Source organism: Phyllostomus hastatus, unplaced genomic scaffold (genome assembly GCF_019186645.2).
Source record: "Phyllostomus hastatus isolate PE091 unplaced genomic scaffold, TTU_PhHast_1.1 phas_contig_1162, whole genome shotgun sequence".
NCBI classification, from domain to species: Eukaryota; Metazoa; Chordata; class Mammalia; order Chiroptera; family Phyllostomidae; genus Phyllostomus; species Phyllostomus hastatus.
In genome coordinates, this window is record NW_025333537.1 from 1,051,378 (window position 1) to 1,077,929 (window position 26,552).

At 57.9% G+C, this 26,552-nt stretch overlaps 1 protein-coding gene across 2 annotated transcripts in view; it reads right to left on the bottom strand.

Moving 5' to 3' along the window:
• The window catches only part of MYO18B (myosin XVIIIB), a 225,154-nt gene that overhangs the window by 146,289 nt on the left and 52,313 nt on the right, over nucleotides 1-26,552 (bottom strand). For both annotated transcript variants that reach the window (XM_045843131.1, XM_045843139.1), the window contains exons 13-21: nucleotides 19,914-20,087; nucleotides 16,825-16,915; nucleotides 14,670-14,862; nucleotides 14,267-14,347; nucleotides 12,198-12,345; nucleotides 8,390-8,549; nucleotides 5,238-5,421; nucleotides 4,216-4,438; nucleotides 1,929-2,038 (exon numbers count right to left, since the gene is read on the bottom strand). In XM_045843131.1, the coding sequence (XP_045699087.1) occupies nucleotides 1,929-2,038; nucleotides 4,216-4,438; nucleotides 5,238-5,421; nucleotides 8,390-8,549; nucleotides 12,198-12,345; nucleotides 14,267-14,347; nucleotides 14,670-14,862; nucleotides 16,825-16,915; nucleotides 19,914-20,087 (1,364 nt within the window). The remainder of the gene's footprint in view (nucleotides 1-1,928; nucleotides 2,039-4,215; nucleotides 4,439-5,237; nucleotides 5,422-8,389; nucleotides 8,550-12,197; nucleotides 12,346-14,266; nucleotides 14,348-14,669; nucleotides 14,863-16,824; nucleotides 16,916-19,913; nucleotides 20,088-26,552) is intronic.

Sequence of the window (26,552 nt, forward strand, 5' to 3'; positions counted from 1 at the left end):
TTTGTGAGCAAATGAAAAAAAGAATTAGCAGCAGCGAAAACTTCCCAGCGAGTCCATTCCGTGTGTAATTTTCCACTTCCTGAGGCCTCCAGCGTGGGCCTGGCGTTGGTCTGGGTTTGGCTACGACGGAGAACTGCTGAGTCGTTGGGAAAAGAAACGCTTCCTTCAACAAGCCACGCCCACCTTCGTGCAGAAACTCCCCACACTGCACATCGTGGCCGCCTGCGACTGTGGAGGCGCCCAAGCTCCTCCCACAGCTCCACACCGGGTGCTCGCAGCAGAGGTCTAGTTGGGCCAACGGGGCCCCCAGTAAAGACTGATACACAGTGCTCAGCGGGGTCCAGCCAGGCCAAGTTTTACAGCTTCCAACTGGGCCGCCACCCAGACGGAGGGTGGTCTGTGCCCCGCCAGCTGGGTCTGAGGTCCCCTCCCCGTGGTGAATTAGGAGGGCCACGTGGGAGGGGCTGCCTTGTCTTCAGGAGGTGGCCCCTGCCCTGGTCCCTGCTGCTGAGAAGACTCAGGAAAGGACCTAATGACTGTGGCTCTGTTTATCCTTCCGGCCTCGTGACTTTCGTGACTGCTGTGACTGGGGGTTGGAGGGCCGACGATCTCAAGCACGCGTGGGCACGCTCCCCTGGAGGTGCAGTTTCAACAACGTGGTGGGGAGAGTGCAGCCTGGGCGGCCTGGTCACCGCCACTCTGGCCTTGAAGGACGACGACAAGGACGCCGATAATAAGGGTTCATGGGAACGGAGCCCTCAGCACGCACCAGGCTCTGTGCCAAGCACAGCAACCACGCTGTTATATACATAATCCTCAAAACACCCCACTGAGGTACGCCTTATTGCTGTTCCCACTTTACAGGTGGGGAAACTGAGGCAGCCCCAGCTGGGAGTCTATCGCAGGTCTGTGCGACTCTGGAGCCCCCGTTCTCTCAACGACTCTCCCTGGAATGATGACACTTGGGTTCAGGACAAAACCCACGTGTGCCTGGCTTGAGTGGCCTCAGGGGCGACCGACCGTCTCGTGAGACTCTGTTTTCTCCGTGGTAACAGGGCCAGCATCGCTCTTGTTCTGCAGGGCTGCTGAGAGGATGTCAGAAGATTTTGCAAACTCTAAAGAGCTCTGTAACCATCGGCTGGTGGCCGTTCTCAATGGAAACATCACGGAGGGTTTGGCACTGGGGGTGAAGACCAGGCCCCAGCCCCAGGAGTCTGCGGTAGGGTCAGAGAAAGGGGACGCAGGGGCAGAAGGGCAAGGGCAGGTGCGTGTGGTCATTCGCTCGTCAGAGAGCCGACACCTGCCGCGAGCTGGAAAACACGCAGGGGACCGACTGATTTCACATCAGGGTAAGTGCTACACAGACATTACAACGCGGTGAGTGGCAGACAGTAACATCTTCCCAGCGTCAGAGGAGCAGGTCAATGCTGGCCAAGCAAAGATGGGGAGAGGGCACCCCAGACAGAGGCATCAGCTAGTCACAGGCCCTGGGGGACGGATGGTTCACAGCAATTCTCTACGACGGGGCTCTGGCGTGAAATGCTCCCAAACTTTTCTGATAGTGAAGCCCCCTGTTCACGGACTATCTCGGGGCGCTGGTGCCGAGTGCAACTCCCTCTGGAAGTGGGGGCTTTCACCTTGCCCAGGGCCCGTCTGGCTGGGACACGCCCTTGTCACCGCTCTGATTCTTCTCCTGCACTTCCTCACGCAGGGTTTCGGAAGGGCCACTGTGGGATGGGCGGTGTCCCGAGTGACATGGCAGGGGGCGTGGCCTGGCGCAGGGATCTGGGCCACACCTCACACCGCCCTCATCTTCGCCCCCAAAGCCCAGCTCTCAGACCCCAGCCGGTCGAGGTGGCCCCTTGTCCTCCCCTACGGAACAGAAGCATCCAAGGCCCACACCCGGACCGGCACCCATCCCCACGTACCTTCCTCTCGTCTATTCCCTCGGTGGCCGACAGGAACTTCTTCGCGAGCGGGGGGTCCAGCACCTGGAACCGCCGCCGGAACCGGGCGAGCCCCATGTGGTCAGCATAGCCTGGGGGAGAGCAGGAGCCCAGGTGATCAGCCAGCCCAGGGCCCAGCTCCCAGCCTGGCCACTAACCTGCTCCAAGGACTCGTTTCTTGGGGCCTTGGTTTCCCCATGTGCTAACGTCGGAGCTCAACCCACACTCCCTGAAGCTCTCTGCGGAACACAAACCCTATAAGATGCACCACAACGAGTCTGGGAAAGCTGCACCCTTAGCCGCCCCTCCCCGGGAGTTCAGCATCCATGTCAGAGGCTCCAGGAAGCTCGGCAGGGAAGATGCCCACTCAGCTCTGCTGAACCCAGAGTCCCCCGAACCTGCTTGACCACAGGGAAAGTGCCCAACACCGTCGTAGTCCTCCATGAACAGCACACATGTGTGTGCATTATGCATGCATGTGTACCTATATGTATACATTATATTTGCGTGAATTCAAGAGCATCAGTATTTTACATATGTATGCCTCTACGGATGCATGGGATATTTCTTCCACGGTGTGAGAAAGACAGAAGCAACTTCAGAGCAGAAAACAATGAGGAAATGAACCGGGTCTGGGAGGCAGCCATTGAAACAAGTTCCACCACAAGCATCAACCCTTCCCTCGGTTGGAAAACCCATCCTGACCGACAGGGCCCTGCTGAGAACGCAGAGGACAGAGGCCGCAGCAGGGACCCCGCCCGAGGGAGGGCCCAAGCTGACCTGACCTCGCACTCGGGGACCCTGACGCCGTCCAGGGCCCCTGCTAAGGCCCGGCGCCCCCTGCCAGCCAGCCAGGCAGAATCGATCAGCCGCCCGCTGCCACCGCCTGGCGCTTGCTCTTCCCCTGTGACATGATCTGTCTCTCTCCACCGGTGGCTGCGCAGGCGGGAGGGGAAATCAATGGGAAGCTCAGGGGAGCGAGGGGCTCATCTTTGCTTCCAGCTGCTCCCGGCTTCTCCGCCAAACACCGTGTGCCCAGGGTTCCATCATTAACGCAGTGGGCAGAGATGGGGGCGGCACGCACCAGCTGGCGCAGTGGGGACCGGAGACATTAAACAAGTCGGCATTCACCTGGGCCCCCCACCAGCCCCAGCGTCTGCAGGGAGACCCGCTGCACCTGAGGCATCGCTAACTCCAGGGAGGGGCGTCCATGTGCTGGCCCCTGGGGCCTGAGAGGCAGAAGAGAAGCAGGAGGATTCGGACTGAACTGAACTCGTACGATGAGCCAACGGTGGCGACACCAGGCATGAGCTCGCTTTCTGAACTGCGGGCCTGCAAGACTGCATCGCTCTGATTCAAACCCCTTCGTCCCCCCACCCCCAGCCCCCTCCTCTCCTCAGCTGGACCTGCAGAAAACCCACCTTCCAGAGACCAAACTCACAGCCTTCCCGGATGGGTTCCCCACCTCGTCTCCCACAAGTCCCTCGCTCCCTTTGAACCCCATTCCTCGGCCGTGCCCCCCTGCCTTGGCGATGCAGATCCCTCTGCCCGATGCGCCCTCTCTCCCTGGACCCCACAGGTGGGCCGCGTGTTTTGTGTCCATGCCCAGCTAAGATGTCCCCTCCTCCAGGAGGTTCTCCCAGCCTCCCCCGTGAGAGCCCAGAGCTTCCTCCTCCAGGCACCTAGGTACTTCCTGTGTCCCTGAGTGACACAGGCCCTTGTCACATCATGCCATTATCACCTGTTTCCACGCTGGTCTCCCAAACCAGGCTGGGTCTCTTAACCAAACCACTACTCCCTCAGGGAATTCTGTTCTCGACCCCAAGGCAGAGGCTTCCAAGTGCACTTGGTGGTGGAGGGAAGAGGGTAAGACGCAGGCCCAGCCGTGCAGGAGCACTGCTCTTCCACGCAACAGGACGGGCTCTGGATTTGGAGAGACCTGGTCCAAATCCAGGCTCCGCCACATCCCAGCCGAGGGACCTCTTTTCCCTCTCTGAGCTCCCACTTCCTCATCTGTAAAGCTCCGGGGCACACAGTAGGTGCTCTCGTCCCTTGAGTGCCCCAGGTGGGCATGTCCTGGCACACAGTAGGTGCTCTCGTCCCCTGGGTGCCCCAGGTGGGCATGTCCTGGCACACAGTAGGTGCTCTCGTCCCCTGGGTGCCCTGGGTGGGCATGTCCCGGCACACAGTAAGTGCTCTTGTCCCCTGGGTGCCCCAGGTGGGCATGTCCTGGAGTCAGAGACAAGGCCCTTGCCCCGGTGGCTCTCACCTGTCCTGTGCAGACGCAGCGCCTCCAGGATGCAGGACCCTGAAAGCTGGACCCTCAGCGCCGGGATGTCCACAGGCAGGGCCCCGCCTGCCCCAGGTCTGTCCCCGCCAGGTTGCGGCGGGGTCGGAGGCCCCTGCCCGCCCCTGCTCGCCAGCATCAGGCTCGGCACCAGGCAGTGGATGAAGTGCAACTGCGATCTTCTGATCACGCTGGACAGCGCGTCCTAGGGCCGAGAGGAGAGGGAGTCAGGGCCAGCTGGCTCAGGGCGAGACAGGCAGAGCTCCGGCGTTCCCCAAACACCCAGTCAGTCAGCCTGGCCCAGGCCTCTCCTGCCCACAGCCGGGTTTGTGCTCATGAAAACTAAGGGGCCTTTATAAGGAGTCCCTGTGTTAACAGGTAGGGAAAATGAGGCACGCGGAGGGCAAGCAAGAGGCCCGAGATCACATACCACCAGCAGAAGAGGGGACAGGAACCCAGGGCCCAGTGCGTGTGCCTTTCCGGTGTAACATGTTGTAAGTGTCTCTCAGAACTCATCCTTCCCTGCCCTGTGCTTCAGGCCCAGCCTGAGCACTGACCAATCACGTTTTCTCACGTGTCACCGGATGAACGTACGCAGGTAACGCAGTTACATCCAGTGCTGCGGCCGGCTGCCTTCTCCGGGGGACAGCGCAGTGGTGAAAGTGCAGGCATTTGACAATGGGGAGGGAGGGGACGGGCAGGCGGGCCTGGTCTGGCTGTGATACCCGTCACCTCAGTCAAGAGGACAACTGTGGTTCCCACAAACTCCCAGAGGCCACTCAGTACAAAGTAGCCGAGGCTTTGACCTCAGCCTTGGGCCCATCACTGGCCCACGGTGTGACTGCGGCCAAGTCTCTCTGCTGCTCTGAGTCCCAGTTTCCTTCTCTGTGGAGTGCGGGCTGTGGGGCGAGCCCTGACCCCTCAGGCCCACGGGGGAGGTTGGAGATAACCCCTCCTGGGGGAGGGGAGGGACACGCAGCAGAGGGGACGGGGCTCCCACTCACCATCTGTAGCTTGATCTGGGAGCACGGGGCTTTCCTCTTCACTGCGGCGAAGCTGCTGGCAAAAACCCTCCTCACCGCGCAGCTCCTCTGCAGGGCCTGCTGGGAGGTGCCCTCCAGGCCGGCCACAGCCCGGCACACGGGGGACAGCTTGGCCCGGGCCTGGAACAGGCTCCTCAGCTCCTCCCTGGCAGGTGCGGGGAAGGGAGAGGGGCTTCAGGGGCTTCACGGGGAGTGGGTCCACCTTGCCTCCCGCAGATTTGCTTCCCACACCCCCCACGCACCACACAAGCTGTTTACTGCCCTTTTCTGCCAGACGCGCCTTTGCTTCGTGACAAATGCGGTTCTTTCCTCCTCGCTCCTCCCCTCCTCTGACCTCAGAGCATCTCTCCTCCTCTGCACAGTCCTGTCCCTTCCACACCCGTGGGGACTCTGTTGAGCCTGAGCTTTCTCAGAGGGCAAGCCGTCTGTGTTATCCCTAGAACAGGTCCAGCCCGGGGGAGATGTTTCCGCTGTATTTCATGTGAGAGTGGACTATCAACGAAATGTCCAGCCTGATGCCGAGGGGTGGTCAGGGCCTCCCCTGGGCACTCCTGTGAGGCACAGGGTCCGAGGTCGGTGGGAGAGGGCCAGGGCCCCTTGTGTGTCTGCTCTGATGACCTTGTGCTGGCCTGCCTCCTTCTGTGGGCAGAGAGGAGAAGGAAGACCAGGCAGACTCCGCCGTGCCCTAGGATGTCCCTGGTGCCCCGAGAGAGCTCCGAGCCTCTGGAGTCGCACCTGCCCCACCCCTCCCAGAGAAGCAACAGGCACCTTCCATTGCCCCCTCTGCGAGTCCAGGCCACACCCCAGGCCCGAGCCCCCAGCCCCTAGTTGTGTTATCACCTGTCTCCCTCTATGCCTCACCCAGCTGTGCGAACTATTGAGGAAGTGAGTTTCAAATGCCCCAAAGCTGTTTAAATGGTTAAAGGCATGACCGAGTACAAAGACTGGAAATGGCCTGAGTACACTTGCATGGAAATATAAAAATCCAGGGAGGGGGTCAGGGGAGCCCCCTGGGAGCAGGAGCCCTGAGAGGGGAGGGCAGGGCCCTGGGGGATGTGGGTGCCACTCCCTGGCACGGGGAGAAGAGGTCGCACCCACAGTCCTGTCCCTGTACATGAACTGACCCACCCGTCTGTGGGTCTGGGAGCCCTGGCCTCTGGTCCTCAATTTACTCTGTGACCTTGAGCTTGTCGCGTGTCCTCTGTGGGCCTCTGCTTCTGATATACGAAGCAGGAGTGTTTGACCAAATTTGAGAGTGCCCAAGAACCTCCAGAGAAGCTTGCAGCAAAGCAAGTCCCCAGGGCCCGCCCCCAGAGAGAGTGGGTGGCACCGGGAATCAAAGTGCTAAGCACGCAATCCTGACAAATGCGGTGTCCTTGGCTGCAGAACCGCACGCTGAGGAAAAGCACTGTTCGCTCTCAGACCCCACCAAGGCCTGGCTCTCAAGCATCCGTGACATCCCAGTGGGACTGACTCCCAAACCTGCCCCACTTTCACCCCACCCCCTCGAGCTGCGGCTTCACCCACCAGTGCTGCTCCTTCCTCCAGAATGCCCCTGGCCCACCGGGCCATCTGGTCACAGAGGTTTGCCTCACCCTTTCCTAACCGTATTCGCAGCCACCCAGCCTGAGCCGCAGGATCTGGGAGCAGGAAGAGAATGTACGTGGTCATGAGACACGAGCTGAGGACCTGCACTCCTCAGTAAGCCTTCAGTCATGTGACGTCACCAAAGCATCGCCACACCCACTTCTCAAACTGTGAAACTGAGGCCCAGGTTGTGCAGCTTGAAAAAGGCAAAAGCAGGAGCTGAGCATTTGCCTGACTCCTAAGGTGGGCAATACCCAGCGGATCTTGTGGTCTCATCGGACAAATCCTTATTATAGGGTGGAGAAAACCAAAAAAAGAAAGAAAAGAAAAGAAAGCAAGCAAGCCCAGGGGAGGGAAAGTGCCCACAGTGCCCCAGATCAGGGATTGGCAACCTTTTCTGTCTCATGGCAAACATAAAGTGCTTACTAAAATTCCACAGCACACCAAAAAAGGTTATTTTTTGGCCAATCTATCAAAAATAGGTATAAGTTTGATTGATTTCCCCAAATAATAATAATAATAACAATTATCATTAGTTATTATAATAGTTACATAGTAACTAGTTATTATAATAGTAAATATAATAGTTATTATTATAATTATTATTATAATAGTTATTATTATTATTTACCCTTTATTCTCCAAAGTGACTTTTTAAAAAGTCAGGTGCCTATACTTGTATATAAACATTTCTGGTACCAAGAATTAACCAATCCGACACAACCTTATTAGGCAACATGACCAATAAGAGGCAACTTTATTATATGACCTACTTATTTAGGGTTCAAGATAGGGTGCCTATAAAGTGGGGCTAAGGATGCAGTGTTGCTGGAAGGATTTGTAAGACACTTATAAAGCCTTTTGCCTGACGCCAGGCACATAGTGAGTGGTCAGTATGTGTTCCTTCCCCTCTCTCACACCCCAGACACCTCCCCGGTGGTCTCGGCTTCTCTCCTCGTCTCCAAGCTCTGGCCCTGCAGGACCCCAGCACTGAACTTGGGAGGATCACTTTGCATACTTGCACAGGCACGCGCACGCACACGCACACGCACACACACAAGCATTTCCCAGGAACTCTCGGAACCGAAGGCAGCAATTGGCTGCCAGCCCTCGGCCAGCACTTCTGAAAAGGGCCATCAGGGAATGCAGTGAGCTTTTTATAATGCTACAAAACATTATCACTTCGGTTTTATGACTCCCTAGTTCTAGGATGTCCATAAAAGTTGTTCCAGTCCCATCATCTCTGAGACACTTAATGAGAGGCAAAAAAACGAAATAAGAAGTCACAGCTTTTGAGCTTTTGTTCCACCTCCCCAGAAGGCCGGCTCTTCTCCTCGGTTGAGCTCGACCTGGCCCCGGGGAGATGTTGAACTGCTCCGATTTGAGTTACGGTTCTTTGCGTGATTGGGGACAGTTCCCCAACCAGCCCTCACTCGCTGGGTCGTTGCGACTGCATGGCCCCAGCGGGGAGACACGGGCAGAGCCTCAAGGGGCTCTGACCCGTCCCCAGCCCCGGGGGGACTCACCTCTTCGACTGCTGCAGGACCTGGGGCGCATCCAGGGCTGAGAGGTTGGGCTTGGCCTTGTGCAGCCAGCCGGTGAGGTCGTAACGCACGGGGTCCTGTCCCCGCTGGTGGGAGACCTCGCACTGCAGGGGCTGCTCACAGGGTCGCAGGGCAGAGGTCCCTGAAAGCAGACACAGCGCGTGAGTGCCAGGGCCCAGCGGGGACCCTGCAATGCGGCGGGGGGCATCACCAAGAAGACACTCTTTCCGTTTGACTATGTTTCCAGGCAGCTCAAGCCGACAGCTCCGGGGACCCGGGTTTTTCCTGTTTATGCATTTGGTGACATTATTTCCACCGTGGCTTTTACTTCTCCCTGCCTTCTTGGCTCCAGAATACCCGTTTCCCCAAACTTCGTTAGCGCGTGCAATCTGCACGACTCGTCACCGCACCCATGGATCATCTGGGCTGTTATTAATGTTTCCCTTAACTCGACTCACATCTTTACAGAGAAGCCCATTTATAAAGAAGGGTTATATTGCAGTTTGGTGCGCAAACTCTATTTTTTAATATTCATGAACATACATAATCATTAACAATTTTGAAAATATTCGTGCGCCACCTAAAAATCATCCTGAACACCATCGACCAAACAAACGTGCAGCCCGCTCCTGGGTGATGCCGGCAGACACTCGGTTGTAAGGGAGTGAGTGGGAGAAACGGCTGGGCTTGGGGCTGAAGAAGACCGGAGTTCAAACCCTGCCTCTGCTACTTATGACTGTGTGCCACGGGCCAAGCCACTTAGATCTCTGAGCCGCAGTCTCTCCTCCTGGGAAACGTGGGTGGAGTAACACGTGCTTCCCAGCCTGGCCTAAGGCTCAGAGGAGACAGTGTGCGTCAGTTTAAGAGAGTGCCTGGCACGTAGTAGTTGCTCAGTGAGCAACAGTGGGTGTCACTGCCATTTCCTGCATTGAGACTTCGGCTGGTGTTCTGGGGTCACCAAGGCCTTGTCTCCACCTGCCCAGCGCTCAGCATCCTGCCCGGCACAAGAACGGAGTCTGGCCCTGGCCTGGTGGCTCGGCTGGTTGGAGCATCAACCCGTGCACCAAAGGGCTGCAAGTTCGATACCCGGTCAGGGCATATCTAGGTTGTGGGTTTGATCCCCATACTGGGTATGTATGTTCACTGCCCTCCTCGCCATGGCTGTGCTGCTCTAGGTGCTGGTGACACTGCAGTGACCAGTCCCGGCCCTGCCCTCACGAAGCTGACACACCTGCCCATGAGGACAAATGCCCCATGTCCCACAGTGATGGCTGCTGTGGAGCAGAAGAAAGCAGGGGAAGGGAGGCAGGGGCGGTCGGATAGGCCCCTGAGCCCCACCAGAAGTGAGGGAGCAAGTCACGCTGACATGTGATGGGAGAGCTTTCCGCAGGAGGAACAGCCCAGGCGGGGACCCTGAGGTGGGAGTATGCCTGGCGTGACTAGGAGCAGTGGAGAGAGCGGTATGACCGGAACAGAGTGAGTGGTGTGACTGGAACAGAGTGAGCGAGGAGGAGGGAAGGGGGAATGGCAGAGCCCGCGGAGGCCTGGCTGCAGTCCAGGCACCGGGGGTCAGCAGAGCCCAGACGGGCACGTGTCCTGCAGTCTGTGGGGCTCCCAGGGCAGTCAGGGGACGACGGGAAGGGAACCTGGGAAGGGCCCCGAAGGAAGCAGCCAGGGAGCGATGATGGGACAGCGTGACGACCGCAGAGGGGACGGCCTCAGACGGGGGTCGGGCAGGGCTCCGAGGAGGAGCCCTCTGAGCAGCCAGCTGAAGGCGGAGGGTGCACAAGCCCTTCCTGGCACCATGAGCTCGTCCATCCCCACACCAGTCCCCGGGAAGTGACTTCCCAGAAGCCACACACACTCTAGTTAAGTCGTGCAGCGTGGACCCAGCCCAGGTCCCAGGGACGGAAGCCTGGGTGAGCTTCCAACAGCTCTGCCTCCTGGCTTCCTCTGCATCTGGGTGTGCTTCTGCCTCCACCCACCCAGAACCCCCAAACTCCATGCCTGAACCCCCAGAAACACCCCCTGGAGACAGGGGCCAATTTCACAGCTTGGAGGGGAGTCGGGGTTCCGGCTGGCCTTCGGAGCCAGGCCTCCTGGGCGCAGCACTGGCTCTGCTCTCGGCACCTGCAGGGCCCCGTATGCCCCCTGGTCTCTCCGAGGCCGCAGCCACCCCCCCAGGCAGGGCTCGGGGGAACCCACCATGTCTGGCTCGGTCTCAGGGCTGCACAGAGAGCCGTTTCCTCTGCCTTTCCATCTCCGTTCACTGGCTACCGAGGGGACAGGCGTACTTCAGAGAGCAGAGGTGACCTTCAGAGAGCAGAGGTGGCCTTGGCCAGGGTCACCTCCAGCTCCAGGGCCACTCCGGGGTGAGGGCAGTACCGCACTGCCTCCTGGCTTTCCTGGGCCCTTAGCACTTTTGCTTCCTCCACTTGAAAAAAGCAATTCTGTGTATATAAAGTTACATTTCTCAACCGTGCTGCTATAAAGGCTAACAGATTACTATTAATAACACACGCGGATGTCGCATTAGTTTCCGAGGGCCGAGGGCCGTGGGCCGCCACAACACGGGACCCCTCGGCCTGAACGGAAGCAGTTCATTTTCTCACAGGTCTGGAGGCGCGAGTCCCGGCTCAAGGGGTGGCGGCTGTGACTCTGCCCCGAGGCCTCTCTCCCTCTCCCTGCGTCTTTCCCGTGTGTGTGTCTGTCCTTAAAAGGACACCAGTCAAATTAGATTAGGACTCACCCCCATGACCTCGGCCCGCCTCAGTGAGTCTTTGAAGACCCCATGTCTACACACAGTCACATTTCCAGGTGCGGGGGCTTAGGACACGCATGGATAAATTTGGGGGGAGGCTAGAACTCAGCCCATAATGTATACATTAAAACATTGTATTTGACCTAAAAGGTGTTTTTCTTCCGCTTTTAACAGAAGTGAAATTTCCTCGGGCCCTCACAGCACCACGGCCCCAGGCGCTGCCCCCACGGTGCTGGACGGTGAAGGGGTCCCAGCGGTCACCTGCAGACCCAGGCTCTCTGGCAGCGACCAGGGTCTGCTGCTCGGAGCTGGACCCACGGGCAGCTGCTGGGGCCATCAGGTGCCACCACTTATAAAGTCCTGTCCTGGTGTGACAGCCAGTGCCTCACACATGTCCCCGATGAGGGGCCTCGGCGGGCCCCCTTGGGGCAAGGCCTGCTGCTGACCGGAGCCCAGGGCATGCGGCGCCGAGGGCCGTCCTGGTCTTCCTCCGGCTCCTCTCCCAGTTTCCCGCAGACCACTCCCACTAGCCTCTCGCCCCAAACACTCCCTGAGATGGCTCTAGCCTCCCTCGCCAGTGACCTCCACTGCACGCTCAGCCACACCTCCCGTGACCTCTCCTCAACCTTTAATTTGGTCGGTTCCCATTCCCCCAGCTTCCCGCCCACCTCCCTGGCCACTCCTCCTCAGCCTCCTTTGCTGGTCATCCCCTGTCCCTGGCCCCTGGCCCCCAGAATGTCCCAGGGCTGCATCCTTGATCGCCTTCTCCGCCAACCCTCACCGAGAGCCGCGAGCCACACCAGGCTGGCTCACCGCCGTACAGCACAGGTCCAGCACACGGTGGCCGCTCCACACGCCTGTGCCAGGCGCCGAGACGCACGAGCACGTAAGTGAACGAGAGCGCGCACGGAGACCGCTCTGCACTCAGGCCCCGCCCAGGCAGGCCTCACCCGGCGAGTTCTGCAGCGGACAAGGGCGAACTCCAACTCCCGGCTGGACTGGGCACCTTCCTCCCCCCTTCGCCCTTACCTTCGGCCCCAGCCCCTTTCTTCTCGAAGGCTGCACAGAGACGCTCGAGCACCACGCTGTCGCTGGAGCCCTCCACCCGCACCTCCTCGTCCAGGACCCAGAAAAGGCCCCTGGCATCCTCCGCACCTCCCCCAGGCGGGAGGCGGACCTGGCGGGAGAACCACGATAGACTGAGAAGCCCTGACCCCCAACAGATGCGGGTCCTGGGCTCCCCACCCCCGCCCCCGCCGCCCAGAGGAGTCAGGGGGTCTGTGTCCCAGGCACCGCGAATCAAACACACCTGCCTGGGTCGCGTCCCCATGCACCCCCACATTCCCCTCACCCAAGAATCTCAGCCTCGCAACCACAATACCATAACAACCTCTCAGTTCCAAGAAGTCCAAATCCCACCTCTCCCCTCACTTCCTGTGTGGCTTTGAGCCACTCACTGCACCTCTCTGAGCCTCGTTTCCTCAATGGAAAGCAGAGGCCAGGGACACCTCCTCAGAGGGCTCTCACAAGGGAGATCTCACAAGGGAGCAAGCCGTGCAAATGACACGTTTCTGGACACACACAGGTGGCTGTGTGCACCTGTGCGCAGCCAACCATGATCTACCCCCAGTGCTTCCTCTTAGAAGTCTTCATACTCTTCTAAACTAAAATCTTCAGAGGGGAAGGAGAGTGCCCAAGTCATGTTTCAGAGGAGACGGTGACCTTGGGTCAGTGGCACAGACACAGAATTTTAAATCCCACCTCGAGTGCCGCAGGCCGTCTGGGCAGCGCTGTGACTTTGCGCACGGGAAACAGAGAGGCCTGCAGAGCGGAGGGGCTTATCCGAGGGCCCGGGACGGGTTGGCATAACCAGGAACCGTGCTGAGTGGTTTGGGAGGACATGGGATGAATATGGTGGCCGGCCATCCCTTGGTGACAGGACTGAGAGGCTTCCTGGGACGTGGGGATCTCAGCGCTCGAGTCGGCAAAGTGCCCGGCGCACCAGGACAGTTGGCCACCCTGACTCCGAAATACTGGCCCACGCTCCTCGAAGGCCCACGGAGAAAGAACACGTCCAGGGGCGCACGGAGACACACGGGGGCAGGGCTGGCACTGGACCCCAGGCATCCTGCTCCTTCGCCTTGGCCTTCCGTATCGGGGTTGAGACCCACAGCCAGCCCAGCCTCAGGAGCCAGCCATTGCCAGCCACTGCCCTGGCATCCGGGGACACCTCGGCCCCTCCTCACTGCCCTGGTCAATCCTGCGGGACTGCCTCTGCCCGGCGTGGGAACGTGACAGGGAGGCAGGACCAAGGGAGAAGGCTGACTGGGCGTGGGAATGAGGGCAAGGGCAGCCTGTGCTCCCAAAGGGCAGGAGAGATGCGACCTGCAGGGCACCTACTCTGTGCCAAGCACCCTGCCAGGCGCTGCATGTGCCAGAACTCACTGACTTTCGTGACAACCCCAAGGGACCCGACATTCCCATTTTGGTGATGAGAAAACAGGGGTGAGATGACAGGCTCCAGGTCACCCAGATGGGGCCGGAGGCTGGAGCCAGCTGAAACGGTCCCTCCAGGGCAGTTCTGGCCAAGGGTCGAGCAGCGCTGCAGGTCTGGGGTCAGCAAAGTGGGTTCTCGGGGTGGGGAAAGTGAGGTGAGGCTTCAGGTAGCCCCCCAACTAAAGCCTGTCTGACCCAAGGGTGCTCAGGGGCCTGGATGCACGATGGCCGCCCGTGGTCCCTTTTCTCCCGTCTCTGCCGGGCACAGCCCCTTCGTCTGAACACCCGATCCTTCCAGGAGAAACTGGCTGGGGGCCACTGGGCACTGGCCCCATGTCCCCTCGGCTCTGACCATGGCTCCCAGGTGCGGGTGTGCTGACACACCAACACAGACAGAACACAGAGTGCAGTTCTCACCCCCAGGGGGCCTGGACGTTCAGGGCCGGGGCCACCGTCCCAAACCCACACACGGTCTGGGAGTGTGACCCAGGCGTCAGTGGTTCGCAGCCCCAATGAGCAGCTGCAAGGCTCAAGTCTGCTGGTGTCCCCATGAAAAGGCCTCGTGGTGCCTGGGAGCCGTGGTCAGCTGGGCCGCAAGTTACCTGGGAGGGACTCTGATCCACAACGGCCACCGTGGTCCCCGGGGATGGCTCCGGGAGGTCACACTGCATGGGGAGACCTTCCTGGAAAGTCACAGAAACTCACCATGAGTTCTTTCCATGAGCTGAACGGGGTAGGAAAACTCTGGAAGAGGTAAGGGACGTGACGACTTTCCTCACCCTTAGGCTTTTTTAAATGATATTTTTTTCATGGGGGCAACACACGCACAACGTAAAACTTAACCATTCGGGCCGTTTTTAAGGGCACACCATTCAGTGGCGTTGAGCCCATTCACACAGTTGTGCGGCCAGCACCGCCGTCCATCGGCAGCCCCCTCTTCATCTTGCACGGCTGAAGCTCTGTGCCCGTGAAACGGCGACTCCCCATCTCCCTCCCCTGCCGTACCTCCCAGTACCGCTCCAGCGCGGAGACGAAGGTCCGCTGGTAGAACAGCAGCTGCAAGCGCTCCTGAGTGTAGTTGTGACAGAGCTCCTCGAAGGTGGCCGCCCGGTCCTTGCCCTGGTGCCGGGGGTTCTGGAAGCCCGGAGAGTCCACCACCGTGATGGAGGCCATGGACAGGTGACGGGAGGAGAAGGATCTGGGGCGGGAGAGAAGGGGGGCCCCGAGGGGACATGGCATCTTAGGGCCGCCCGCTCCCACGTCACCAGGACGGAGAAACCGAGGAAGCACACTGGGCGGTTTGGAGAACCAGCAGATCTGCTTTCACAACCGGGCTCGCTGCTTACAGGCTGTGTGACCTGGAGTAAGTTAAATAACCTCTCTGAGCACAGAGTTCCCCCACAGTGGAATGATGGCAGAGATGAGTAAGGTGACCCCAGGGGCTATGTAAGGGTCAAAGGAGTTCAAGTTCGGCAAGCGCCTCCCAGGGGCACCGCCAGCCTGCAGGAAATGTCCTCTCCCCACCAGGCCCAGAGCAGAGAAATGACTCGCTGCTGGTCACAGGGCACATGGGCTCTAGAGTTCAGACCACAGCCTCCCTTTCTTTCTTAGTGACACGTTGCAATAGAAAAAGAATTTGGGTCAGTGTCTCAGTCTATAAAGCTCCTTCAAGCCATCACCTCCTTGGACTCTCTGGATGACTCTGTCAGGGTGGACAGAGGAGGGATTACTGACATCAAAAGGCAGGAGTTAAGGGACTTGGGACACAGGCACAGGTGGGCTTAGACCCTTCCTCTACTACTGAGGGGCTGTGTACCATGGGAAAGTTGTACAACCTCTCTGAGCCAGCCGTGAAAGGGTTAAGGATGGAGCCAACCCAGACTGTTGGGAGGGTTGGAGGTGATAGCTCTGAACAAGAGCGTAGCCAGGAGCTAAGTGCGGGGAAAACGCTACCCTGCCCGCCAGTAGTATTGTTAGCGTGAGCACCATACACTTCGAAGGGCCCTGAGTTTGCACCGTAGCTCTTCCCCGCCGCTCGCATGGGCTCTGCATCCGTACAATGGGCCGCCGAGGTCAGCCACCACATAGTCATGCGTGAAGACTAAGTCAGTGAACACTTGGAAAGTTAGACGCCTCCTCGGTGCAGGTCCATGGTGGTATCATCCACGCACCCATTTTACAGATGTGGCTCCAAGAACACCACCTCCGTGGGCAAAGGCAGCTTCCTCCGTCAGCCATTCATCTTCCACGCCCCCTCCTCCTTGCTCTAAGCAAGTGCAGCCCCCTTGGTTGCCACAGAATGTGGGCTCAAGTGGCAATTATTCCAGGAGCGGGAGAGGGAGTGGATTCTGTGTCCTGGTGACACTGGAGAACCCCGGTCTCTCTGTAGCCATGCACCAGCCTCCCCTGCCCCTTAATGGGATGTCAGAAGCCTGAATACGCCTCCTCCTTCACCGAGGAGGGCGGGACTCGCCGCTGGAACGGATTCAAGACTTCCACGGGCGGGCCCCGAGCCGGCTCATCCTGACAGAAGACAGAGGCTCTGCTGCCTGCAGCGTGGCAGACACACTTCAGAGACAAACCCTGGCCCACTCAGAAATTCTCCCCTGTCGCTCCCCGTCCCTGGCAGAAAATGTTAGAAAAATAAACGGAGGGGAGCAAACGGTGGGCTACTCGGGGCCACGTGGAGGAACGAGCGGGGTGGGCAGCACTGCGTTTGCATCCCGGCCCCGCCTCCCTGTCTCTGTTAGCCCCCCTGCACCACGGGCCGGTGTGGGTATTGGGTGATCGGGCAAGTGATACAATCAGTGCAGGCCTGGCCCTTAGCAGGTGCCCCCCAAGAGCATGAGCCTTTAGTGCTGGCATTGAGGACCATGATTAGGAAGAGTTCTTGAGTTTCATTGTTTCTTGCAATCCTCGCAATGACCCCAGGGGGAGAGAGCTATGTCACAAACACAGACGGGACGACCAGAGAGGTGAGCGGATTTGCCGTCGTCACGCAGCCAGGGAGTGGTCGAGGTGGGATTCCAACCCAGCCCTGCGTGACCGGAAAACCCACTCGCCCTCTCAGAAAGCACCCTGTTCTGCTTCACTGCCCAGCTCGGGCCCCTCGTGGGCCTGCGGAGGGGCCGACTCTGCGCCCAGGGGTGGCTGCGTTTACCTGTTGATGAGGGAGACCACAGCGGCGAAGAGCTCCTGGTACAGGCCCGAGGCCATCCCCTCCACACACTCCACGCCCGTCATCTTGAGCCCTGGAGTGGGGAAGAGGAGAGGGTCAGGGCCGGGCCCGGGACATGTCTCCAGAGGCATCGGCACCCGCCTCGGAGAACCCCCTCTCACACACCCCTTCCCCCCGTTGCTGAAATTACACACCCATGTTCTTAGGACCAAGTTCAAGTCCTTTGCCAGGACCTCCAGGGCCCTGCGTAACCTGGCCCTACCTCCTCTGCAGCGTGCTCTCCGGCCCATCCCTCAGGGCTCACCCCAACGTCACCTCCTCAGGGAAGCCCACCTTGACCACCACCCCAATGGGCCAGTTCCTTGCTCCACCTTGATTCTTTTTCTAATTAAGCTTTTCTTTAGGTATGATTGACATACAAAAAGCTGCACCCACCTATTCATTATGTACACCCAACGAGTCTGACAATAGGTGTGCGTCACCGTAAACAGGACCATAGGCTCTAAAAGCGTCCTCCCTCCCTCCCTCCCTGTGTCCGTGTGTATGTGATGAGAACAGTTAACTCAAGAGTCACCCTGTAAGATTTTAATGACATAACGCGGCGCTGGTGACTACGGGCGCTGGGCTGTACAGCGGACCCACTCGCCTCCTGGCCATCTCGCCCACCTGGGCTCCTCTCCGCTCCAGCACTTACTCCCCCGCGGCAGGGAAGCTAAGCGCCCTCTGGTCCGTATCTCCCATGCCCCCCGCTCCACCACCTTTCTCTGCTCTGCTTCTAAGACTTCGGCCCTTGCAGATGTCTGACCCCAGGGGGATCGTGTAGTATACTATTCAAATATGCCATTTGCTACAACGTGGGTGGGTGTTGTGGCCCTCACGTCAGTGAGACAAGCCAGGCACAGAAGGACAGATCGACCCTGCTTTCCGGCACTGACTACGGCACGTCTTTACACGCATGGTTCTTTTGTCAACTGTGTCCCCCCCACCAGGCCGGGAGTGACCCAAGGGTGGGCACTGCCTCTGGGCTGGGCGGCTCCCAAGCCCCAGTGCCTGGTGCACAGCAGGGACCCCAGAAGTGCTTGTTGTTCCCTCTTTCTGGGGGGAAATTTGGCAATTTTGTATCAGAAGCCATAAAATGTCCATATATTCGGACATATTAATTTCACCGTTAGGTTTTATTCTGATGAAATATTCAGAGAAACGAAGATTGCTGGGTACAAATGTTCTCCCGATTGTTGATCAGATTGGCAAAAATCACTTTTTCAAAACAACTTAAATATCAAACAATAGCAAATGGATTAGATAATTTGTAACCCAGCCATACAAAGGAATGCTGACAATAGACACTCAAGAATACTGAATGAGATGAGGAAGTGTCTACCTATAACATGAAGAGGAATAAAAGAGCTTACGAAAACTGTTATGATAGTTGTGGTCTCAATTTTGTTAAAACACACACACACACACACACACACACTCATTGGCCCCATTCAAACAGCCAGCCTTGGTTAGAGTGCACTGAACCACGTGGGAGGAGGAGGTGGTGGGGAGAGGGAGGGTATCAGGTCACAAACCCTGGTCCTTCCCGAGTTCTGGTTCCCCGGGCAGAACTGGAAACACAGTTTCCAATCTGCACGCCCCGGAGCCTGGAGAAATGCTCCTGCTTGTACATTCCAGGCAGCCCGCTGCAGGCCCCAAGCATTTCCCATCCCTCCTTTCACTTCACCCCAACCTGGGCTGTTGCTAGGCAACCCACAGCCTCCCAGCATCCCTCCTAAACCTGCCAGTCCCCTGCCTGCTTAACATCTACCCTGGAGACCTTAGTCTGAGAGCTTGACTCAGCCTCACAAGGCAGTGTGTGCATGTGTTTGTGTGTGTGCAGTGTGCATCTGTGTGTCTGTGTGTGAGATCTGTGTCTGTGTGTGCATGTACCTGTGCTCTGTGCCATGCACGCTTGTGCGTGCTCTGTGCACATGTGTGGTATATGTCTGTGCCTGCAGATGTAGTGTGCGCCTGTGGGCATGTGGTGTGGGCATGTATGTGTGTGTGCCATGTGTATCTGTGCATGCCACCTGCTGTGCACACATGTGTGCAGGTAATGCAAATGGGGGTGTGCATCAGATAAGACATGTGCCCATAAGAAGACGACAGCTCATACTTGGACCTAGAAGAAAACCTGACAGGCCAGCGGAATTCAAGTGACAGTGGCCATCAAGCTGAAGTCTCCAGAAGGTGCAGCAGCTCTGTGGGCCCAAGGTCTTCTATGAGATGGGCCCCAAACCACAATGCAGAAGAGTCCCACGCCACTGACCCCGCCCCTGCGGGCTCCCGGAGAGCTGCTCTGGGGGAGTTCTCAGAGGCCCTGGGCGCCCAGGGGCCCCTCCGCCCTCCCCTTCCACAGCCCACCGTCTGGCTGGCAGAGGCTGTGGCTTGGGACGCAGCAGACGCCCTTCAGCAGGGGCGGTGCAAGCTCTGCTGCTCTGCCCCCACCTCAGCTCAAAGCACCCCCTTCCTCCAGCTGCTTAGGCCAAAATCCTGGTCCCTCACTCTCCCCAGGGCTATGCTGTTGTCGCCATTTGTAAACTTGACCTTGAACATGCTCACCTTGTCCCATCTCCACTACCACTTCCCTGGTCCCCCCCCACCTCACCAGGGGACTTTTATGAGGTCCTTAAGTGCTCTCCCTCCCCCCACTCACGCCCCAGCCTTCCCCCAGGCTGTGCTGCAGGAAGAATAAGCCCAGTCCTGCTCAGGCCCCTTCCTGGCTCCTTCTCACCTTAGAATACGAACTAGATTTGGAGACAGTGTGCGAGCTGACCCCACCTGCTCCGCAGCACCACCTCCTCCTATCCTCCTGGCCGCTCCAGCCACCCTGGCCTTATTTCTGTTCCTCCAGTGTCCCCTCTGCAACACCCCCCTTCCTGGTCTCAGCAGGCTTCATGGCCACGAGGCAGAACTATTTGGCCGTAAGCACTTCGCAGGTAGGAGCCACGGCCACGTCCATCGCCCCCCACGGTGGCTCCCGTCGCACCTAGAGGGTCCGCAGGCGATAGACCCTGATGAAACCACACCTGAGCTGGCCTCCTCGTCCTCGAGGCCTCGTCGGCTCGGCCCCGACGTCACTTGCTGGATGATCTGCCGCAGGTGGTGCTTGAAGGTGGCCGTGTTCAGCTCCTCGTACTCACAGCCCAGGGCCTCGGCCGCGCGGTTTGCCCACTCGAACCGCATGAACTGCTTCCGGCCCACTGCGTGAGAGACGGACAGAAGTATGGGGGGAGGTCCTGGGCGTGGGGTGGGTAGGCGTCCAAGAGAACCTGGGAGACCCTCGCCACCGCCCACCCTCCATCCAGGCCACCTACCCTCAGCACAGGCCCAAATACAACTGCCCAGGGTGGGCCCCTAGCGGATGGCCCCTAAGCAGGAGGAGTCAGATTTTCCAAAAAACACATTTATCCTATTTCCTTGCCATTTGCATTGTTTATTTGTTGAAGAAAGCAATTAAAATATCATGGGGAACACTCTAAACGTGAAATTGGGGAAGCGTTAGTAAAAGTGTGATTTTTCTAACCACGTGTTCACTCATCTATCCATCCACTCATCCGCCACTGCCCACCACCCACCTACCTGTTCATTCCACTACCCCCTCAGCCAATCCAACCATCTACTCAACCAGCCATCCATTTATTCCACGCATATTTATGAAGCTCCTACTATGTGACAGGTGCTGTGTTAGCCACCGGGAACTCAATGATGAGCAAGACAGGCAAGGTGCCTGTTCTCACAGAGCATAGAGTCTATGAGGGGATGAAATAATAAACAAGTAAACGAACAGATAATAAGGTAAGTTCGGGTCACGGAATTATGAAGACATTTTTTTTTCTTTAAGGAAATAACATAGGGTGATGAGATCCAGAGAAACCAAGGGACTTGCTATAACTCTATGGCGGTCGGGGAGGGCTTTATCTGAGGACGTGGTATTTGACCTGGGTTGTGAAGGGGGAGAAGGGGCTGCCCCCCCCCTTGACGAACCAGGAAGAGGCAGGAGGAGAAGGCGGTGCAAAGGCCCTGGGGCAGAAGCGGGAATGGTGTGTTAGAGACACGGCAAGAGGGCCAGGCGGCTGGAGAGCGAGGAGGGGAAGGGAGAACCAAATGAAGCTAAAGAAGTGGCAGGGCGGCGGGGCGGGGGGGCACCCTGGGACCATTGTAAAGTCATTTCAGAGCGGCAGCAGAGACGTGGTACACGGCACAGACAACGCTGACAAATGCTAAGGGAAAAGCAAACGCAAAAGCCACACCACGGTGTGATGTCAACTGTGTAAATCACTCTACACTGCTGTAACATAATAACAATAGAAACGAGATATACCCAAATATTAGCAATCACAGCTGGGTATGGGGATTCCGTACTTTCCAAACTTTCTATAGCGGCTGTGTACTAGTTTCATAATCCAAGTCAAAAAACAAAACATCGCAGAGCCACCCCTAAATAACGTTCGCCCCTATCTTTTCTTCCCATAAATGTGTCTCCTTCTTCGCGGTAAGAACCACAGCTGCCAACAGAGACCTCACAGTCCATCGGAAAGAGGTCACGAGGCCCCAGCTCTTCAGGCGGAAATCTTGAAGAATCTGCCTGGTTTCAGGCAAAATCTGGAAAAAGACGTTCTCCGGGACTTGGACACCACCCGAGGAGGAGGAGCCCCGGCCCCGGTCACGTGGGGGCCACGAGACAGAGGTGCCCCCACTGCCAGTCACTCAGCACTGACCGTCCCGAGCACATCGGCCGTCGCCCTGTTTCACAGGCCACTCCCACGTTACAGGTGAAGGATCGGATGGTCAGGGAGCTAACGTGGAGATTGGGAGAGTCCTGCCACTGTCGGAGAGGACAAAGAAGGTGACGAGGCTGCTGGTGGTGACGACCAGCAGTCATCCACCCCGTTCTGGGTGACCCGTCACCTCCGCTCAGCTCCGGCTTTCGGAGGCAGGAATCTGCATAGGGATTCCTGTGTGCAGCACCTGCCAGGTGTAGCTACCTACCGTCATCACCATCGTCATCGTCATCGTCATTGTTATCATTGTCATCATCATCATCATTGTCATCATCGTCGTCATCATCATCATCATCGTCATCATTGTCATCATCATCATCATCGTCATCATCACCATCATACCTCCACAAGAGTCCGGAAGGCAGCATTATCATCCCCACTTTATAAATGACAAAACCAAGCCGGAGAAGTCGCCAGGGACCAGGCTGATACTGAAGGGAAAACTGTTCCCGCCCATCAGCCCTTCCAACACCCCCGTCAGGAACTGTGCCTCGTGCCTGTGCCCTTCGGTGGGACTTTCTTTCCAACGGGCTCGCTCGTCCTTCTCACTTACGCACACGGGGCCGGGAAATGCGACCGCACTGTCATAGGTGAGGTCCCAGCGGTTGGGGGAGGTCGATGACGGGACGTGAGCACCAGCTGACCTGTGAGTGGCCCCTGGGCAGTCAGGTCCCTTGTCCTCAGAACGTAGCTTCTGCTCACGGCTCCCACCCTACGAGCTGCTCCCAGGGCCCGGCCTGGAGGGAGCAGGGTGTGGGTGACACCGTCACCCACTGAACGTGTGAGTGGACACCCGAGGCCTCTACAGACACTTTTTGAAGGTCCTGGCAAGTATGTTCGGAGATCTGCTTATCCTGGAGCTGCCCAAGACCCGCCTCAGATGCAGGTCCCTGGATGATTAAACCAGCCACCTACCGGCCTGGAGCGGTCGGCTGCCGTCTCTCCTGGCCCTCCGTGTGTGGGGGCTGCTGTGCGAACCAACGCCATTATCACTTGTCACAAATAGAAAGTAGAAATAAATACAACACGAGCTCGGAAATAGCATTAGAATCTAATCAGATACAGTTACTGGGAGCCCAAGGTCTGCTCTCTTTGTTGGAAAAAGGAAAAAAGAGCCATTAAAGGCTATTAGCCGTGAATGAGGCTCTCTCCTTTCTTCCCGGGCTGGTGGTTGAAAGCAAATTGAATAGGCGGTCAGGGCCTGGATGGGCGGAGTCCGGTCCCCCTCCCGCCCCCGCTCCTCCGCTGTACTCTCTGAACCAGGCTCCCACGCTCCACCGGCGGTAGCCTTCCATCCGTGAGCGGACTGGCCAGGACTCTTTAAAGCCTGCCCGGTTTAAGGGGGACATTTCTAAATCCACAGAGCGGAATCTGGCTGGTGAAATCCAGGAGGCACACGGGGAGTGTTCCCAGGAAAATGCCTCTTCTGCCCCCCAGCCCCCGGCAGCTGGTCGGCACGTGAAATCCAGCCCGCGGGCTCCTCCGTCTTTGTTCACACACGTGCAGCTCTACGATGGGCCTTCACCCTGCAGTCGAGGGACCCTCTTCCTCTTCCTCTTCTTCTGCACACACCACACAGGACACGTCACGGTGACCGCTAGGAAATGCTCCCCAGTACCTCACCGTTCACCCCTCCCCTGTCTCACCGACCGGAGAAAAAGAATCAGAAACGCCCAACAACAGTGTTACAAAGGCCACCTTAATAACGTCACATCAGCCAAGCAGCACGTCCCGAGCATCTGAACACCCACCGCCTCACGTAATCCTCCCGGCAGCCCTGTGAGGCCAGGATTAATGTCCCCACTGGACTTAACGAGAAAATGGAGCCTCAGAGAGGGGACTGTCCAGGGCCATGCAGCTGGCAAGCGGCAGAGGCGGGATCTGAACTCAGGCCTCCTGGCTGCAGCCGGAGACCCCACCCATGACATCAGGAGGAGGGGCCTCCTCTCAGGGGGCGGGTATTGTTCTCAAGCCAGAGTCTAAAGGGAAAAACTCAAGTGCCCTTCAAAGTTCTCCAAGAATCTCTTACGTTGCCCGCAACGCACAGTGTGGCGGCACATTCCCAGCCCCGACGCAGCAGGCTCTCCCCCCAGTGCACCACCAGCAGACCGGGCGGCTTGCCTTCGGGGGCCGTGACATGGGAAAAAGTACTTGTAACCACAGGCCTCGCGTCTCCCTCCGCAGGGATGCCTAGATTTACCTAAGTACGATGGGGGTTAGGACCGCCCACCCTTGAATCTGGTCCATATTTTTAAAGTTACTGGCAGATAACCGTCGTAGTATGTTCTCAGTGACAAACGGCCCGTGCTTCGCGCGGCGGCTGGAGGACGCCCCGCTGAGCGTGTCTGCACTGAGCAGGGACGGTCCGGTGACCTTGGCTGATCGCCCAGCTGCCCCGCGAGGTGTGCGGGCTGGTCGGCTGTGTCGCTGAGCCTGATTCAGGGGAGAGGCCACTGAGACACAGAACGGGACACTGCCCTGCACTGCGTCCCACAGCACATAAATTAGGGAGCTGGAACCCGGATCTAGGTCCCCTGACGGCAGGCCCGTGGTGTGGGGTTGGGGTAGATCTGGTACCTCCACATATCCATCCGCCCACCTGGCTGTAGGCTGAGTCAAAAGGAAACAGAGACAGACTTCAGATGACCACAGGGTGCGGTGGACTGGGAGCAGAGCACACTCACACCCCTCTAACGCCCCGGTCCTTGCTGTGCTTCTGACTGCTGAGGGCATTCTTTCATGCCGGCGTTTGTCCATGCACAGGGCAAACTGTGAGCGCCGAGAATTGAACACCCCCAGCCCGCAATCAGTGACTAGAGGTCACACCCTTTGGGGGAAATGAACTCATGGTGCCTGCTCTATGCTGCCCTCCAGAGGCCATCAGAGGGATCGCGCCTCTGTTGCCCAGAGTGGTAGCGGGCTTCATAATTTGTCCTTTGTGGCTGCCCCCCCATTCCCACTTCCCTTCCTCACACCCCTTCTGGTGCTGTCTGGGATCACCTCCCATGTGGACATCTTGCCCTCGGACCCTTGTCCCAGTAGCGGCACCCGTCTAAGGTGCTAAGGCTGAGAGAGGGCCTTCAGAGGCTGTCCACTCTCTTCGTAAGGTTTGGTTTGGTTTTCCCTTCAAATTACTGAGGCCAAGAGAAGGTTCCCTGAAAGGGAGCTGAGGTCTTGATGGGCGGTTCCTCCTTTCCGTCTGCACGCCTCGGGCTGAGCCTGAAGCTCTCCGGGCCGCAGAGAGGGCGTGGAAGGAGGCGGAGGGGCCACACCGCCGAGCCCCTCCCAACGGCCGTTCCACAGAACAGTCAGCGGTGACACTGGGGAAAATGAATCCTGTATCGTATTTTTTTTCATTGCCTGGGGAAAGAAGCTTCTTAAATGCAGGACTTCTCCAAGCTTCTAAAGTGTATCTGAAAGACCTCTGAGAAGGGTGTGTTCTCTTCAGACTTACTTGGCCTCGGAATGCGTTCCCAGAGTATCTTGCAGGTCTAGTGTCCCGTGAGACACTAGTGTAGAAAGCGCTGGTTTCGCCGACGGTGCCCTCAACTAACCAAGTGATCTGGGCAAACTGCCCTACCCGCCGGTAAGACGCAGGCTGGGATTTGAACAGAGCGAATGAACAAAGGGGAAATGAGAGCAAAGGAGAAGAAAGGATCAAGGGAAGGTAATGGCACTCAGTTTCCGAGCTGGTCTAATCCACCTGCAAAGGCAGGTTTTTTTCCCCCTTTATGCTCAAAACAAAAAGAGAGAGAGGGAAGAAAGAGCATGACTGTTTCTCCTCTGCACACCACGGGTTCAATCATCTGAATTCCTGTGACCCCCTGCCTTTATTAATAACCAAGTTATTTCTCGTTCCAACAACGGCCGTGCTGTTGCTGAATTACTGAACATTGTGTGACTTATTTGTAATGCTGGTGCCTCTGGTTCACACTGCCTCACGCTGAGGTTTACAGTTCCGGGACCTGTGAAGAAGGGGGCCCCCTGCAGGGGAAGAGATGAGCCTAAAAGGCTGTTGATGCTACAAGAAAGGGCAGCGCTCCGGAGACAGATTGCCAGGGTTCAAATCCCACTTCCGAGGCTTGAAGCTATGTGATGTTGGGGAAGTCACGTCTCCTCTTTGGACCTCAGTTTTGTGTCCTGTAAAATGGGAGTCTGCCCCCACGGAGTGCCCGTGAAGCCTCAGTGAGGTTCTATGTACAGATCACTCAGCAAAGGATCTGTCCAGTGAATGGCAGCTCATAATGATGATCACGCATTCACATTTCTGCCCGGGAGCATACAGCAACAGTCTGTTGGAAAACGTAGCCCTCTCAGAGGCCAGAGCTTCAGGTCTCTTCCTGCTTCTCACGGCTTCTGCCCGCTCCCCCAGGCACCATGTGCCCCACACACCGGGGCACACTGTTCCACCTGCCCGGCCTGGGAGAGAGTTGCCGCCTGCCCCAGGGCCTTTGCTCGCCTGCCCAGTCAGTGCTCCCTAGAAGGCCTGGCCAACAGCGCCTGCACTGCTGCTGAGGTGCTCACCGTCCAGGAGGAATCGCCATCCACACCCTCACCGCTGGCAAGACGGCAGCGGGACCATTCCCAGTGCTCTGCGGAACGTGAGCCGGTGTTTTGGGAAGTGGGGGCTCGCTGGACAAATCAGCTGGGGCAGCTTTAGATTAAACCTGACAAAAGGGGCTGCCCTTCTGCAGGAGTTGCTCAGAGCTTTGAGGACGCGCTGGAAATTTATAAGAAGGGGGGATTCTCAGTGGGGGACTCCTGAGCTAGTTTGATCTCACCCCTCTGAGCCTCAGCGTCTGTATCTGTGGAATGGGTGGCTCCCCTCCCAAAGGGCCGTTTTCAGGATAGAACAAGACACTGGGTGTGAGGCTGCCAGGGAGT